This window comes from Aspergillus tanneri (genome assembly GCF_003426965.1).
Source record: "Aspergillus tanneri strain NIH1004 chromosome Unknown AapTan_4_pilon_pilon_pilon, whole genome shotgun sequence".
In the NCBI taxonomy this organism is placed as follows: Eukaryota; Fungi; Ascomycota; class Eurotiomycetes; order Eurotiales; family Aspergillaceae; genus Aspergillus; species Aspergillus tanneri.
Genome location: NW_022984631.1, coordinates 1,685,363 through 1,702,880, shown reverse-complemented (window position 1 = coordinate 1,702,880; position 17,518 = coordinate 1,685,363). Strand labels below are relative to the sequence as shown.

At 45.1% G+C, this 17,518-nt stretch overlaps 8 protein-coding genes across 8 annotated transcripts; 4 read left to right on the top strand and 4 right to left on the bottom strand.

The window, feature by feature from the left end:
* Window positions 1-116: 116 nt before the first annotated feature.
* Window positions 117-443, bottom strand: ATNIH1004_005760 (uncharacterized protein; the record flags this gene model as incomplete). The annotated part of the gene is made up of 3 exons (XM_033570406.1): window positions 117-172; window positions 227-277; window positions 326-443. The coding sequence occupies 3 exons, from the start codon at window positions 441-443 to the stop codon at window positions 117-119; spliced, it is 225 nt and encodes a 74-aa protein (XP_033426438.1).
* An 802-nt stretch (window positions 444-1,245) lies between these two features.
* ATNIH1004_005759 (uncharacterized protein) lies at window positions 1,246-1,938 on the bottom strand (the record flags this gene model as incomplete). The annotated part of the gene is made up of 1 exon (XM_033570405.1): window positions 1,246-1,938. One exon carries the CDS (start codon window positions 1,936-1,938, stop codon window positions 1,246-1,248), a length of 693 nt encoding a protein of 230 aa, XP_033426437.1.
* A 535-nt stretch (window positions 1,939-2,473) lies between these two features.
* ATNIH1004_005758 (oxidase ustYa family protein) lies at window positions 2,474-3,344 on the top strand (the record flags this gene model as incomplete). The annotated part of the gene is made up of 5 exons (XM_033570404.1): window positions 2,474-2,657; window positions 2,719-2,806; window positions 2,883-2,913; window positions 2,968-3,040; window positions 3,121-3,344. 5 exons carry the CDS (start codon window positions 2,474-2,476, stop codon window positions 3,342-3,344), a joined length of 600 nt encoding a protein of 199 aa, XP_033426436.1.
* Window positions 3,345-4,413: 1,069 nt separating this feature from the next.
* Window positions 4,414-6,657, top strand: ATNIH1004_005757 (M3 family metallopeptidase; the record flags this gene model as incomplete). The annotated part of the gene is made up of 3 exons (XM_033570403.1): window positions 4,414-5,730; window positions 5,779-6,407; window positions 6,465-6,657. 3 exons carry the CDS (start codon window positions 4,414-4,416, stop codon window positions 6,655-6,657), a joined length of 2,139 nt encoding a protein of 712 aa, XP_033426435.1.
* A 137-nt stretch (window positions 6,658-6,794) lies between these two features.
* Window positions 6,795-7,505, bottom strand: ATNIH1004_005756 (uncharacterized protein; the record flags this gene model as incomplete). The annotated part of the gene is made up of 1 exon (XM_033570402.1): window positions 6,795-7,505. The coding sequence occupies one exon, from the start codon at window positions 7,503-7,505 to the stop codon at window positions 6,795-6,797; it is 711 nt and encodes a 236-aa protein (XP_033426434.1).
* A 291-nt stretch (window positions 7,506-7,796) lies between these two features.
* Window positions 7,797-8,855, top strand: ATNIH1004_005755 (oxidase ustYa family protein; the record flags this gene model as incomplete). The annotated part of the gene is made up of 5 exons (XM_033570401.1): window positions 7,797-8,025; window positions 8,084-8,239; window positions 8,320-8,435; window positions 8,502-8,583; window positions 8,641-8,855. The coding sequence occupies 5 exons, from the start codon at window positions 7,797-7,799 to the stop codon at window positions 8,853-8,855; spliced, it is 798 nt and encodes a 265-aa protein (XP_033426433.1).
* Window positions 8,856-14,745: 5,890 nt separating this feature from the next.
* Window positions 14,746-15,238, top strand: ATNIH1004_005754 (uncharacterized protein; the record flags this gene model as incomplete). Its single annotated transcript, XM_033570400.1, has 2 exons — window positions 14,746-15,092; window positions 15,232-15,238. The coding sequence occupies 2 exons, from the start codon at window positions 14,746-14,748 to the stop codon at window positions 15,236-15,238; spliced, it is 354 nt and encodes a 117-aa protein (XP_033426432.1).
* Window positions 15,239-15,291: 53 nt separating this feature from the next.
* On the bottom strand, window positions 15,292-15,597 carry ATNIH1004_005753 (uncharacterized protein; the record flags this gene model as incomplete). The annotated part of the gene is made up of 1 exon (XM_033570399.1): window positions 15,292-15,597. The coding sequence occupies one exon, from the start codon at window positions 15,595-15,597 to the stop codon at window positions 15,292-15,294; it is 306 nt and encodes a 101-aa protein (XP_033426431.1).
* Between the last annotated feature and the right edge of the window lie 1,921 nt (window positions 15,598-17,518).

Here is a 17,518-nt window from a genome sequence, read left to right as displayed (position 1 = left end):
TTTACCATTTATTTAGCATATACTACATTCAAATCAATATAATTGTTTTTGTGTTGCAAGATATATATATTTTTGTATGGAGGGGTGAACCATGGTTGGGTTGCCCCGCAAACAAATTATACAAACTTTTGCCGGGGACTGTAACACTGGCCATCGCGCTGAGGGTCTCGCTCTATTCACAGTAAGTCTCTCCTTTAGCTAAGTAACTGATAGATATAGTACTCACTATTGTTTCTCTGAGCATCTAAGTGAGGCTCTTGCTGAGCATCCCGCTCTTCTACTCTCAATAAGCCCCTCTCTATGCAATGAACGATGGAAAACTTACTGATATTATCGTTCGGAGAGGGAATGACTAGCGCATTATCTGCACTGGAAATTGGAATAGCCGCTGCAATATTTGCGATAGCGACCAAACCCATGACGAATGCTGTTGTGAAACGCATGTTGATGAACTTGCTTGGAGTTTCTGAGGATGATATTCGTTACAAGAACGATATACTGGACAGTGTGCTTGGAAAATACCAAAGTCGAATTTGACAACCCTTATATAGCATTTTCAGAGAGGAGATTGTACTGGAAGTTGGGAATTTCTCACGTAAGTTTCGGATGAGTGAGATACTTACTGTCTAGGTAGATAGATGACTGTTGTAGGATAATTATGGAAGGTATCGCATGTGGCTCACGTACATCGAATGCCTCGAACTGTTGCGTGGCAATTCTTCTATTATCTCATGCTGTCTTATAGTTATATATTTTTCTATTTCTTATACTAGTATTGTTCTCGCATCACTCGTCGTGGATTATGACGGTGATCATTTGAATAAAAGAATATTACGGGTCAACAATATTCGGCCAGTTGGGTCCAGATGACAATACTTACAAGAGCCTGGTGCAACTTCCCATGATATAATCGCTCGATAATTCTCATAACTGCCCCCTCGACAGGCTACTTTTCTCATGGCTTCCGTCCCAATGTTCGTGACGATAGTGGGTCGAAAGCATCCACTGTGACCGTATTTAGACACACATGAAGTTATCTACATAGACACACTCTGTTATCCAGTCTATCGAATAGGAAAAGCAAAAGCACTAAGCCTAATAAGTAGGAACGCTCTATATGCTGAGCACGGTTCATATCTCATTTCCACCCATTTTCAGGGGGCATAGAGTCCAAGTCTTGTCTCGAAGCACATTAAAACTATAGCTGAACAAAATATACCATTTCACTGCATGAATTTGTATCTACTAACATACCACATCATACGAGACATTCCCTACATGTGTATCTATCTTATGCCAATCTTCATCCCGCCTGAGCGCCTTCAGAACCATCTCCGAACAGTGCAGTACGTGTTCGTATTGCACAAGAATGGGTGGATACGGCGTGGCATCCCGGATGATTTGCCCCAAGCTAAGAAACAGAAAGACACAGTGACTCGTATGTTCTCGTCGCTCCGTGTAAAGGTCTACCCCAGTATCCAACGCCTTGTAGAATTCCTTACCGACCGCTTCCCTCCTACCTTGTGGATCAAAGTAGTATTTCCAGTGTTCGGCATGGATAAACTCGTCGTTCGCGTAGTGTGGGCAGTTGGGCGGATACCATGACCAAGTTAGATGGTCGAAAGTGCATCCTAGAGACATGGCTTCTGATGAGGAGTTTCCACAAGGTCGAGATGGGCTGTTTTTCGATTTTCTGTCCTTTTGAGTGAGAACTCCGTATAGACCGAGGGATATCAGCATGGTGAAAATGCAGATTGCCACCGCGGCATAGGCGATGTTTCGGAATAAGGGTGCAAGATACCGGGATCTCTGGGGATTGTCAGGTTGGCTCTCTGCTAGGCCGTCAACGTCTCTAGTATGTTTTTCGTCTGAGCTTGGGCTCGTGGTTGAGTCGTCCGTGTGAACCCTTTGATAGGGCAGAGTCCACCGAGGAAACATTTGTTGAAAATTGGACAATTTTATTGCAGTTGGTAGAATAAGCACATATATGCTTGGTAACTTGTTCGCAGGATGGTTCAAAGACCCTTTTCTCTTCTTCCATTTCTCCAGGAGGTCGCTGGGGCTTTTACAGGAATGGCGTAAGAACTGAACTCACATCAGCACAACCACGTAATCCGTAACCCTAATCAGTAAGACAGACATATTTTTTGAACACTTTATTATCTTCAGTTTACACCACACCAGGTTTTTGATTGTGCAGCATAATGCATGGAGTAATGTATCAGTCGCATGAATCCAGCTCCGAGACTTATCTGGAGATAAAAGATCATCAACCAGATCTTGATCTGCACGAAACCCAAACTTGCCGCAGTTGCAAGTCACGGGGAAAGCTCTATGCATCTACGGTCCCGTGGCTGCTGTCATTAGTTCTATTGGTCAGTCTAGGAGCCTCAATTGCTAGATCTCGTGAGAGATGTGTCCAGAATGGATTCTGGAGGGATGGCGAATTCGGTAAGTTGATTTTTCGATATAAATGCGCCTTGCTCATTACGAAGCAACGGCGATGAGGGAGATCCCCGCCACTATGAAACAGGTGCAGTTCGACGCTACCCTGAAATATAATGAGAGCCATCAATTATATCGCCCTGTCACCGAACCCGCTTACGTCGGAGAGCCGACCCCGGAGATTGATGCGGCATGGAAAGACCTCCTCGGGGGTAAGTGATATTATATCATCCATGAACATGCAACAAGAAACAAGCTAATGGGTATTTCTAGCTATAAATGTCTTCGTGACTCCCAAAGAAGAAAGTCAGTTGGGAGGAGGCTTATGGCTTGACCCTGAAACCGGGTTGCACATGGCGCAGTAAGTGACATATTGATATATTCCTCCTTAAATTTGAGCAAAGGAAGGGATGACATATCTAACGCGCCATGAAAAGGGTGTCTGTGTTCCACGACCTTCACTGTATAGTAAGCCTACCGCAATCTGTGTCGTGTTTATTTCGTTGGCTCTGATCTTTCAAGAACATGCTCCGCCAATCCCTATATCTGGACTATTACTCAAACTTGAAAGATTCAACATGGCAAGCTCATGTTGGTATGATATCCTACGTCTCAACTAACTCCTAATGGGCCAAAACAAGTTGATTGCTAATGAGCCATAACAACAATACAAAGAACATTGCATCGATGCCCTTCGACTTAGCCTTATGTGCGCCGGAGACATGACGTTCATTCCAATTAAATGGTCGGAAAACAGGAACTGGATCATGCCTATATTCGAGACTGTTCACAGCTGTCGCGACTACGACGCATTGAAGAAGTGGTCAAGCGATCGAGATGCCGCGGATCCAAATCTGTTGTATAAGAATGCGGCCAGGCTGCATGCGAAGGGCATTTGAGGTTTCTATTGTTTGCATATCCAGTGTACTAGAAGCTAAACGTAAAATGTGCTCTATTGTATCGCGTTAAGCCACCCCTGCTGCCAGAACCCACTAGTTTATATTGTATTCAATGTACTGTGCAATATCTACCATATATAGATGATTAAGAATCCAAATAAATGTCAGTCTAAAGTATAATCTATATCTAGATTATAAGCAAGTTGCAACTCACCCTCTTGGTAATGTGCAGCGGCTTCAGATTTCCGCCTATGGGCTCTATGTACAACTTATATTTTTTATTCTAATTTAATGTCGGTCAGCTGAATACGCGTATGAGCTAGTATCACCGATTATATAAGAATATGGATATGCATTGAAGAAATTGAGGTCTCTAAGGTCTCTAACTATCTGAATCTATCTGGGAGAGCTGGATGAAAAAGGTGAAAACAAAGGAATAAAGTCGGACCGAGCGGATGCTGAATAATGGGTAATATTGGCCCACTTTGGTCGACATTTAACTAATTATGTTAATTTATTTTAATAGATAAATATAGTTATTCCACATGTATTATTAATTCTATATAATAAAAATTAATATCTAATAATATAAAATTCTTTTTTTAAATTTTTTTAAACAAAGAAAATAATATTCTGTTGAAAACCAGGATGCCTAAGGCACCTTCGGGTATCCTAGTCCTGAAACCATCTGACATATCACACGCAAGGCATATATTCTATAGAGCTTATACTTCATATAATATCACCTAGTTAACTCTAATTCTCTGTATAAGATAGTTTGATAAATATAGAATTCTGACCTACTTATACTATGATCCATGACGTCGTAGCACACTATTCTTCCACTACCTGCGGTTCCATAATACCGCTGTTAATATTATATAACGTAATAGTGCAATAGTATGATCTCATGTACTTATCTATCTAGTAAGCAGACGATATAGATTAATTCAGACTTCTCTATCCTTCCTGAAGGTCCGAACCAATTCAGGAGTCCCTACAATCCAATGCCAATCATTCCAATTCCCCCATTCAGAGCAAAAAAGTGAAACCCTCCAACCCATCAAAAATGGCCTCCCCAAAGCAACGAAACCCACCTCAACAACCCCCGACCTTCACAGCCACCCCAGTCTCAATCACCCAAGACACCAAATATCTAATCGAGCGTGCCCGAGAAGGCCAACACCAGATTAAAAGGAACGTGCAGCCCAACACCGCAACATTTATCAACGTTATTCTACCCCTTGCTCACATCGACAACGCACTGGCTACCAAGTCCCATATCCTTGTTTTCCATAGAGCCGTATCGACCAACCCCGAACTGCGGAATGCCTCCATCGAGGCCCGGAATCTGCTGGATAACTACAACATGGAGACGATGATGGATGACGGTTTATTTGCGCTGGTTGATGCTGTCTTCCGCAAGAATGAAGATCTGGATCTAGAATCCTATCGTCTGTTGAGGAAGTTATATATGGGTTATGTTCGGTATGGATTGAGATTGTCGGCTGGTTGCCAGAGGGATCGGTTTCGGGAGATTCAATCGCGGCTTAGTTGGATTAAGGCTGAATTTCAGAGAAATTTGGTCGAGGCGAATAGTGCGGGTATCTGGTTTACGGCTGGGGAATTAGATGGATTACCGGGTGAATTTCTATCTAAGTTAATGGAAGGGGAAGGAGGAGAGGCCAATAAGGATAAGGTCCGAGTGGCGTTTAATGATTCAGACCTCTTTCAAACGCTTAGATATGCGAAGCACAGTGAGACGCGGAGACGCATTTATATCGCTAACGAGAATAAGTGTGGACAGAATGTGTCCCTTTTCAAGGAGGCTATACTGTTGCGTGATGAGGCGGCTCGTCTGCTTGGGTATCCTAGTCATGCTGCTTTGCGGATTGAAGATAAGATGGCGAAGTGTCCGGAGACTGTGAATTCTTTTCTCAGTGATTTACAAGCTCGATTGAGAGAAAATGGTAAGAGAGAAGTCGAGAAGCTAAAGCAACTTAAGGAGGCCGACCTTGAGTCCCGGGGAGAATCATTCGATGGCCGATATTTTCTGTGGGATCATCAATACTATCATCGAATGATGTTGGAGAAGCTGTACTCGGTGAACCAACGGAAAATTGCAGAATATTTTCCTCTTCAAAGCACTATTACGGGTATGCTAAGGATCTGCGAGACTTTATTTGGTCTTTTTTTCAGTGAGTTTACCAGAGACGAAAGGACCAAGCTAGCTACTCCTGGAGATGCACTTGTCTGGCATGAAGATGTGCAGGTCTTTAGTGTCTGGAACGCCGATGAGGACGATGGCTTCGTCGGGTATTTTTATATGGATCTTTTCCTTCGGGAGGGTAAATATGCGAATGCAGCCAATTTTAATCTAATACCTGTCTGTTGCAATTCTTACATCTTATAAATCAAGACTGACTTCCAGTAGGGCTTTATCCAAGAAAACGGCACACGCCGATATCCTGCCACAGCGTTGGTATACAACTTATCCAAGCCTAATTCTGAAACCCCCTGTCTTCTGAAACATGACGAAGTTGTTACCTTGTTTCACGAACTGGGCCATGCGATCCATGATCTTGTGTCGAAGACAACTTACTCGCATTTCCACGGTACAGAGACAGAAGTGGACTTTGGCGAAGCCCCGAGCCAGATGCTAGAGAACTGGTGCTGGACACCATCAGTACTGCGGTCATTAAGCAGGCACTACTCATATCTTTCCTCGGAGTATTTTGACCACTGGAGAGAACGAGCAGATAGGAAACCTCAGCCTCAAGAGCAAATGCCTGACGCGATGATTGAGAGCCTCCTCCGAGCCAAACACATAAACAGCGCACTGTTCCATCTGCGTCAGTTACATTTTGGTATCTTTGATATGGTAGTCCACGAGCCTGATGACCACCACGCGATCGAGGAATTAGACATCTCGGCGAAATACAATAACCTCCTGGCTAAGATTTTACCGATGGACGGCCCAGAGGGTGACGACTGGGGTCATGGTCAAACACGTTTTCAACACTTGCTGGGGGAGTATGATGCAGGGTACTACAGTTATTTGTTGTAAGATTCATTCTTTTGACCCGAGAATTGACTTGATTACTAAAAGTTATGTTATAGCTCGAAGGTCTATTCCACAGATATGTTCTATACCGTGTTCAGGGCCAGCCCTATGAACTATCTAGAGGGCCGGAGATACCGATATACTGTTCTTGAGAAGGGAGGGAGCCGGGATGGGATGAATATTTTAACTGATTTCTTGGGGAGGGAACCTCAGACAGATGCCTTTTACAAGGAGCTTTGTCAAGCTTGATTCTTTATAAAGATATTCTAGTGAAGACGAAGGTCAAAATAAGATCGATCATAAGTAGTTATATACTGCATCTTAACTATGACTTAAACTACGCATCGCTAGGTGAAGACGAATGCCCAACTGGTTTAATTGATTTTTCAACACGGTGGGTAAATAACCTCCACAATACTCCCAATAACATCCGGATCTTTCATCTTCAAAATCGTCGTAGAACAATGCTCAGTATGTCCCAACTTAATTGTTTCCCCATCCGTCATGCGACCCCGTACTAACGCCCTATTCAGCTTCTTCCACATAAACAGACAGTGCGCGTAATGCCAGCGGTGGGTCGTCCAGATGAGCCCCGTCTGAGATCCCAGCGTATCAGGATCATCCAAGTACGGATCCGTGCCATTTGCACTCGGAAAATATTGCCACTGGTACGAGGCTATGAATTCGGACACTAATTCATAGTCGATACACTTCGGGGGAAGCCATGCGGTGGCAATGATATCAAAGTGGCAGCCTCGCGCCAATGCTTCGGTTGGAGACTTGCCGCAAGGCAATGGAGTAAACTTCTGCGACCAAGTCAACTGCCCGGACGGGAACGATTTGTTGTCGTCTGTTAAGGTCAAGTCGTGGAGGCTTGTAGGTGGTGGAGTCGCTACTTTCCGGATAGCAAGGAACGCAAGGAGGAGGAGTCCGGCGTTTAGTAGGCACCACCATGTCCATGGTATAAGGCTTAGTGCTGGGCGGTATTGGTGAAGCTCCTCGTTTTCGTCATCATCTTCTTTCATCAGCTTTTGGTGACTGTATTGATCATGAGGTTGTCTTGAGTGACATAGAAGTTTTGATGAGAATATAGACATTTGACGAATACAGTGGGGATCTGGATCTTGTGAACATTTCCAAGCCGACAGACTATGAAGCTTTCAATCAAAAATCCATTAAGACTACCTGTAATGGTCCTATTACGTGATTCGATTTGATCTCATAAGTCACCAGAATAATCTACCATGCATTACGTTATACTAAGCCGGCTAGGCCGTATGACTACAGTGACACGAAGCTCAAGGTGTTACTCAATTGACGTGCTTTACATGCAAAATATTCTGGAGTTGAACTCTACCACTCACTGAAACTACATCAAAGCATCCGCCATGATAGACCAATACGAAATAAACGAACGCGAATCCGACAGTCTCCTGAGACTATCGAACTCTTCACGGCCCAAGGACCATAGATATAAAGGAACCACACAGTTCCTCATCATCCTATCTATTTCGCTAAATATTTTTTGGTTCGGATTGGGCTCGGTGTATTGGATCAGCAATCTCAATACGCGAACAAGCTATTCATCGTATGAGAACGGATTCGCTTCAGACCTAGGTAAGGACCACATACCATCATGGTATTGCTAAATATGAGTCTAATACTACGTGGATAGGAGCCGTGAAACCCGAAATCGAGTTAATACAATATGATTTCAACGGCGGGATCAAGTTAGATGAGAACGAAAACTACTTTACAGACCATGTAGGCCATGAATACGTTGGAAGCCCAACGCCGGAGATTGATCGCGCGTGGAATCTTCTTCTATCCGGTTAGTTATTTCCATTAATAATAGATGTGATGGTGCAAAACAAGTACTATACACCTACTGACTCTCTACAATGAACCAAGGACTAAACATTGATCTGAAGGGTTCGGACGCCAATATGGATGGAAGAACAATTCAGTGGCCAGGCTCTGATCGTTACTTCACTGGACTCGAAGTCTTCCATTCTCTTCACTGCCTTGTACGTACTGAAATGCTAGATGATGACGCTACGTGAGATAGAATAGCTAACATAAGGACGTTCAAGAACCGACTTCGTCAAGCAATGTATCCCAACTACTACGATGTCTTCAACCATCCAGAGGACCCATCTCGCGAAGATCATATAGGTTCGTTGAACACTTACATGTCGTTCTCCTTGCAATTTAATTCGCTCACAAATGTAGCACACTGCATCAACCATCTACGCCAGGCAATCCAGTGCCACGCGGATCTCACCCCAATGGAATGGACCCTTGTGGATAGGAAGATTATACTTAACACAGCCACTCGTCACACTTGCCGGAACTTCAACAAGATTCATGAGTGGGCACGGCAGAGGCGCACGAATTTTCAAGAAGTAGAGGCTGTGAGAAATGGTAGTCTCTTTGTCGTGGATTAAGTTTCTCAGTAAGTATTTGGTCTCTTATCATCTAAAGTAGATATGGAGAGGTACCCTTCGAATATTACCTGTTATCTAGCCTCATTTCCGAGATGAAGAGCCGATTAATTAAGCGCTACTATAAGGGAACAGAAGGAGTAGTATCAGAACTGCTATGTACAGTATTATGATTAGACTGGGGCATATACTCATACACCAGATACCTGAGATGCTATCTTTATCTGCATCTAAATCCGCGCGGATATGATGCGGATATCTTATTCCTCTCCGCAGCAGTATAATTTTTACTAAATTAATCTAATCTAGTCTACTATATGATATATAACTTACTAAATAAATTAGTAATTAATAGTTAATTATATTTATTTTTAACTATAACAATGCTATACAGAACCTTTGCACGATACTCTCTTGTTAGATATGGTGCGTCACCTAACATTGCAGTGTGCTACTATATTGTAGTGGAGGAATTCGGGGGATTGGCACGTGACATTTGTATGGATAGCTATTATCTTAAGTCCTCGTTCGAAGAGGTAATAGACAATCAACAACCTTCTCACAGACCACGGAACGCAGTTGCGTAGAAGGAATGTTGTCTTCTCTTTGGTTGCCAGGAACTTGTGTGCTCGGGGCCCACAACTTCTGAACTGTCTAAAAGTGTCTCCTTGACCTACTCTTTCGGAGTTCTACCATTTCCCTTTCATTCAATATAAGGCGCTCAGGAATATCTAATCCCATTGGAATCAGATATAGTGGTCATTTAGTCCGGTGGAATAGTTAAGATCCTGAGCTTGGCTATAACATCTCTATAATACTATACAAAATATTTATATATATAAATATTATTACTACTAATATTAATACTGTTGTCTAAGTTCTAGAGTGGCATGTCCGACCTGCAAATCCGCATACAGAAGTAATACATCATTATCAATACAGAGATATATTATATTTCTACCCATGGTTAAATATATAATATAAGCTCAGCCTATAGTTAACAGCACAGTTAGTCTATAAATTTTATTCCTAGCTGGTGAGGTGAGCTTAATACAAAATGTTTTTTAGACAGCAATTGCAAGCCTAGATTTTTAATTGATTTTTTTTTTGTTAAGTGGGAGTGTATATGGTGGTGGCCTACTCCATAGATATATTTTTAATAAAAATATTGTGGGCATATATTGTGATGGTTTGGTTGTCTCTGCGCTAGCAGAGATAAAACCACTTGACCATATAAAAAGGTAAAAGACGACTGATCTTCGATCAGTCGCATCTAGCGCCCTATATAGTATGTTACAGGTTCAGCCTGTAACATATATAAGCATATCTCTCTTCCTAACCTACGGTTAAGAACATTATTACATTGCGACTGTGGGCATCTACCTAAATACCTAAATAAAATATGTATATGCAAGAGTAATGCAAAGCCTTTAGCTTTCTATACTAGTTTTTTTTCTAATAGTACAGCAGCTTATGTGAAGAATCTACTAGGCCGGTTAGATCGGCCGGTAGCTATGTAAGATAATAAAGTATCATTATATCTCGTACGAGAAATAAATTGGAGGCTAATCCTTGACCTCTTCTTCTCCGAACAGATCAAGACAACATATAGAAATTTTAGATATTAAAAATTTAACTTTTATTGTTGTTTAACTGCGTTACTATAAACGATAAGTCGAGAACTGGTCATGTTCCGACCAAGAATCATTACCGAACATTGCGCATATGACAACGCATACGTGACAATGCATATCTTGTTGATCTATCACATATGATCTGTATCGGTAAGCCCGACAATGAAGTAAGCAAAGTCTCGATCGGTGGCTTGACCGGAAAGCGGCTTGAAGTGAGTAATTGCGACTTGTGTGATCCTTTCTGATGTCTCAACTGCAGCTTAAATTGATACTAGAAGCATTGTATGCTTGGACTGTAGTTCCATTCTTACGGGGAGGGGAGCCTATAAAGCAGGTACCATTCTTCCATATTAAATACCGGGTTGCCTAGATAACCTCAGCTGGGATCCTACGTGCTTAATCTTGTTTTCCTAAGAAAGAAAATTCTTCCAATACATATTTTATTGGGGATTGCGCGAGACCCGTCTGGCGGATCATTATTTCGGATGTACCCTTCGGCAAGTTATGATACATAAGTGATGTACAGATATTAAGTAACACCCAGTCTTCCTAAGTTTACAAAATTGTAACCTAAAATTATATTAGAGTCGCAATTACCAAAAGCCTCGAAGATGTCACCCTGTATTCTTAAATCAACGCCGTTGAGAGGGAAATCTCCCGATTCATATCTACATCTGAGAATCTCACAAACTGCATGCCCTTCCTGCGTCTACACGAGCCCATCCTCTGGCGCAAACCAATGCCTATTCTGTGCATATTGATCAGCGACGCATAGCGTATAACAGAGAGTTGTCAAATTTTCTGCGACGAAAGTGCAGAGTAGTGCTGGTATACCCTGTATTCGGGGAAATGCACTGCGCTATCCGGAGTCTGCCGGGCTATCCAGCAATGAGCTGCTCAATACTAGTTTAAGCATGATAGACTGTATGTCAATTAACCTATCTCTATACGCATATGTTAACAGTTCTAGGGCGCCGATAACACGCAACGAACTATAGCATGGGCAATCTGATTCTTCGCGCATCATCAGAATATATAGCAATGGTAGTTCGACAACGAAACAGTCCTTAAGACAGCACAGAAACGTAGGAAGTGGAGTGCATCCAAGCACTGGTCAAAATACTCATACGCTTCTACACGGTCTTACCACTCGCTATGCACAGGAAGACTGCCCACGTAGTATATTCGAAGAGAAGACCATCCCAGCTGGGACAATGGTGTTTCGTATCGTGTGGGCGTGTAATCTCGGTATAAACCTTTCTATAATTCCTGGAGGCAAACTAATAAAATAAATCCCTCCGTCCTGAAAACCCCTGGTCTTTCTATCCTGAGAGTTTGCTCGGCGAGTGAAACCACACCCAACAGTTCGCTTTTAGGTATGCGTCTCGCATGTGTATCGCTTCGCATTTGGTGTTTAGACTGGTCTACACTATTGTGTTATATTTGATTGTCACTTTTGGGATTATCCTGTGAGCGTGGATGATTAAGTGGATCCGGTGAGGGGTTTGAATGGCCCGACTTCTATTACTGTTTTGTTAAGGGAGTCGAAGATGAGGTTTGTTCCGAGGTAGAATATGATATTTTGGGTGATTATGAAGCTTCTGTAGATACTTATGTAACTACTTATTAGCTCTGTTCATGAACTACGTAGGGCAGGGCAGACAGAGCAAGAAATAATTGTTAAGCTTTAGAGGGCGTCCGCGAAGGCATAGAGATAGGCTACTAAACACGCCTCTGTCTTTACACCGACTAAATATAAGCTGCTATACTTTATTAATCTAAATATAAATATTCAGCCGCAGCACACACTACTACCGCTGGGAGACACCATGGTGGCGTCGTCCAAGGAGGCCCAGCAGTATCTGGTGTCTGGCTAGACCCTGAGCTCACGTTCGCCACTCATCGCGCCAAGGCTGTGGCCAAGGCAAGGAAGAGTCTCGTGGCACTTCGGGGCCTTGGGGGGTCAACCTGGGGCGCGTCTCTGGGCGCCATGCGTTAAATATATTAGGCTGTGGTTATCCCACAGATGCTATACGCAGTGGTTACGTGGTTCCAGCCGGGAATTATAACAGCCAAGGAGAGGGGTACAGTTATTCCGCAGTTTGCATCTATACGGAAAAGAGCCGCAGTTATAATTAGTGGTGCTTTTCGGTCTACGGCCACGGAGGCACTTAATACTAAACCTTATCTGCTATCTATAGGGCTCTAGATGGAACAGCTCGCCAAAAGGCAGCGATACGGATCGCTACAGGGCCACAGCACGCAATACCGGGCGGTCTAAAGATGCCCCGCGACGGGGAGGAGAAAAAGCTCAGTAGGTAGACACCAATGGATGCACACACCGGTAAGCGCGGTGGGTGTCTTAAGCCGCTACCAAAGGTTAAAGAAAGATAGGAGACAAAGCAGGCATATATTATAGAACCGTGGCGTGCACCTCCGGACGTGGTGATCAAGGACTGCACCGAGGTAATAAAAAGTCATGACTAAATACTTTAACAAACTATCAAGCCGCTATGTGTCTTCACCGATGGCAGTAGATATGGCGGCAAAGTTGGCGCTGTAGCAGTGGTGCCAGACTTAAAAACCCAAACAACTAACTACCTTGGCCTAGAAACTACGACCACGGTATACGCAGCAGAGCTACGGGGTGTCTAGATGGGGCTGGAGATGGTAAAATAATGTCACGGGATACAGCGGTGGAGAAGCTATACCTGCAATGAAGTGCAGATATTCTCTGACAGCCAGGCAGCTCTGAAAGCAATTAGGCGACCTCGGTTAGTCTCTGGACAGGAGATCCTATGGGGATGCCTGGAGCTGCTCTGTTAATGCGAAGAACAAGGTATCCAGGTAATATAGTAGTGGATCCCGGCTCACCAGGGCGTGCCTGGGAGCAAGGCAGCTGATAAGCTTGCCAAGAAAGCAGCGCAAAGGGGACCTCTAAGAGGATAACAACTAGTTGTGCTGCAATCGGCGGCCAAGCGGAGGATCAGGACGGAGTTAAAAGCCAAGTGGGCCAAGGCATGGCAACGGGCAAGGGCAGGACAACCGACTAAGCGCCTGATCAAGGCGCCAGAGAAGGGCGTCTTGCGGTACTGGGGAAGTCTCTGAAAGGTAACCAGCTCGGTGCTTATGCAGGTGCATACAGGGAGGATTGGACTTAATGGGTATCTTAGCCGTATTAACATGCGCGAATCGGCGCGCTGTAGTTGCGATCTTAATAACCAAACACCTAAGCACTTGCTTATGGCGTGCCCAATCCTGACCGACCTGCGAATGGAGCTAAGACGGGAGCTTCGATGGAAAGGCTGTGCCGGTGTCTGGATGGAGGGCTATAAATCAGTGATACGGGAGACAAAAGCAAGCGTGGCAGTGGCGGATTTTATAATAAAAACAGGCCTGCTCGGGCAGTTTCAAGCGGTAGATTCTGCAGCGACAGGGGTCACAATCCAAGCGCAGGAAGAGATGCCTGTTTCGGCCAGCGCAAGATAACCAACAAGGACATTGGGCTGCTGCCTGAAGCGAGCTCATCCCAGCGGACGCAGGACCAGGTCACCTGCGGCCGTCGAGCAGACCAGAAAACGGTACGGAGATACACAGAAGGCGTTTGGGAGACTGAGACGGCGGCTGCGGTGAGACAGTGGGATCTAGGGTACAGCCCTCGCTGCGATAGAAGAGGATAGAAGGGCATACTGCGGACTAAGAGGCACAGGTTCCGTCAGGGGTTGAGCAGTGACACCGCGGCTTCCTCAGCGATGACTATGTCAGCGCGACCCTGCATGGCGACATTTATATGTGAGCTAGGACAGGTTAATGAATACTACTACTATTACTACTACCTCCCTCGCGACCAGACACTTCCACCAGTTATTCTGTCCGGGTCTTGGGTCCATGACCGATCCAATGGTAGCACTCACTTGTCGACGTCCTCTTGTGTCAGACAGAGCCCAATATGTATCAAGATAGTTGAGACCTCGGGGGCCCTGACGAGGGCAAAAATTGTCGCCGGGCATTGTAATACTGTCTGGATGGAGACAAACCGAAAGTATGCGTCTGCTCGCGAGCTTTCATGAAAATCATGCCACAGCTATTGTACCGACAGCAAATGGCTGGGAGCAGCTACTTTGTAGAGCGGGTGCACTCTGGAGAAGCGGCGTGGTTGGGGGTGTGTGGTTTGTTTGGGACGGCCCGCGAGCGGCTGAGCTATGCCCCACTAAGTTAGGCTATCGTCGGCCCACCCATTTATGTTCTGGTCTATCTTCATGGCACTCTCCTGTCCCAATTGCCGAGCCCCCACGATCACCTCCTGCGACCCCGCCGCAGTTTCACTGTACGCCGACCTGGGCTATGAAGCGCGCCGCGAATCTGCTCCCCCGCCCCGCGATGCGATGGCTGATGGATGGCGCTCATATCGTCGATCGCACCCATCCATGGCGCCCAGTCGTGAAATCGCAGAAACAATGAAAACCCGGCTGCCTCGCCGGCACCGACACCGATCGTGGCCGCGGGCAGGGGAGGAGTGGCGCCATCCTAGGATCACCCGGATGGCGGAACGACAGAACGCTCGCGGTTACACATCGTCTCATACGGCACTCTTGGCATCCGCAGGGTCCTCTTTTTTTTTTTTTTTCTTTTTTTTTTTTTTTTTTTTTTTTTTTTTTTTTTTTTGCAAATGTGCTGGGTAGCTGGGTTTGAACGGTTGAAGGGAACTTTTTGGGATTTAACTAATAGTAATATTGTCGTGCGAGCCTATAATGTACAATGAAAGGTGTTTTTTGATTATCTCCGTGCCTTGTCTCGGTATTGGATCATTTATTTGAATATATGGACCTCATCCCCCGGGGGGAGGGGGAGGGGTTCTTCTTCTCTCGGTCGGGAGACGTCCCTGCATGAAAGTCCCCCGTCTGGGGCTGAAAATTGGGTTCACTGCCATTCAAAGGCGCTTCCTGGTCCAGCGGGTGATTGGCAGCAACCGCCTTGGGATTTGGAAACTGATGTTGCAGCCCAGACCGTAGCCGTGCCACCAGCCCAGCGATGTTGGAACAATCCCCCAGGCCAGCCGCGGGGTCCGGAGCGAGCTCGTTCTCGCGGGCAACGGGCTTGCACAGCGCCATCCACAGATAGAGAGCTCTCGGGCAAGGCACATTGATCTCGCACTATTGTAGATTCTCATGATACAAAGTGGGAATGCGGCCTTCCCCGTGGGGGACACATACTAACCAGTAGTCATCGCAACGGCTTCATCCGGCGTGTACGGGCGACGTCACGTCGGGTTTTGGCAACATGTCCCCGAGAGAGCCGCAAGCACATTTTGGGCTCCATCGGGCTAGTAGAATATGAAACTGGTGAGTTTAGGATACGGCAGAGGGTCTGAACTTTATTTCGAAGCCATTTCCTGTTGCCATTGTGTGATCATAATGCCTCCGGAGTGAGGACGTCCACTACTAATTACAAGGTTCATAACCCAATTTCTCAATCTGCAGCATAGCCTATGCCTATCTATGACAACACCACCACTGTACATAGTTGCTACATAGGACTTCGTATCATGCAGTAGTGATGTAAAACTTTGGGTTTGGAACCGGGTTTATCAGTGTAGCTGTGGAAGGATCCAGGAATGTATTATTCAGGGGGGTAAAGGAACTATAACAACAGATATGTGTCCTTGTGTATCTGCTGCTAGCCACAAATGTTGGGCCACAATCAAAGTTCCGGGATATGCGCGCCGTGGAGAGAATAGAGTGCAGTGTCCGATCTGTAACAAGAGACTCACACGGAAATATAACGTGAAGCAACATATCCGGACACGACATCGGGCACCTCCAAAGAACGGACTAGCCGGCCTCGTAGAGAGGGGGAAGTCTCTTTACGACCATTATCATTTAGTGATCCAATCGCAGATGGAGCGACACAGTACATGCTAAAGTACTAATAGGAAATGTTATTTTACTACACCCATTAGCGCACTATATCTGTGTAGCGTAGATCTCTATGTATCTTACCGTACCACGATGGGTCGCGGCCCCATGACAGATAAAAAATGATGGGATGCAGTTCCCAAGAGCTATCTAGGATAGTAGCCCCAGTTTAATACACGTTCTGGGGGTTGCTAGGCATTTAGTTTCACTATTGATGCGGAGGACGGGGACGACCGATTAGTATTAACCGGCCTAACTTCACTAAATAATCCTCATACTGGCAGAATTACTCAGCATTGCAATGGCAGTAGAGCATAGGAAATGCCTGTTCGAAGTTTAAGTATAATACGCGAAGCTTGAATTCCCGACAAGGTCCATCGGCTTGAGAAACAAGGCGTGGCAAGTAGCCATTGAAATAGTACCATCTTGTTTATGCCACGGACCCTATTTTTAAACGGTAAATCCCTTGGTCGGCCACATTGCTGGTAGATACGAATAGGTAGCGATTCAAACCTTTTGAATGGGGTGTCCTGGGCGGGCAATGGCATAGGTGTAAAGAAACCCTAATGTTTGAATGCCATGACTACTTGTGCATATGATAATACTAAGTTTAGTATTTTTTCCCCATAAAATGGGGATCTCATTCGCGTAATGTTTTTGTCGTTACTCTATCACGGCCTCCCAGCCTCTGAGGAACCATTGGACTAGTTATGTGGATGGCGCTACAATCCTAGTCTTCCTAACAAACACGAACTGTTTAGTTTACTGGGGCCACCTCCGCCACCAGTATCTTACTATGGGCATATTATGCTCGAAGACAGAATCTTATAGAGTAAGATGGGAATAACATATTGTAAAAGTTTGGCGCGGGTTAAATGCGACTGTTGTTTATTACTACCATGCTAATTCCTCGGTAAACCCTATCCAGCCACAGCTACCCACTGCCGTCTCGTTGCCGCGTCCAACCCGAAACCAGTCCATGCTCCAGGCATTTTGGGGTTAAAAACGGACCACCCCCGACCCCCTTCCCACTTCCGTCTACCGACCATCCCCGTTTCTATTCTTGCTCACTTCAACCAATGGGTCTAGAATAGTACGCTCGAGCTAAAACTTGAAA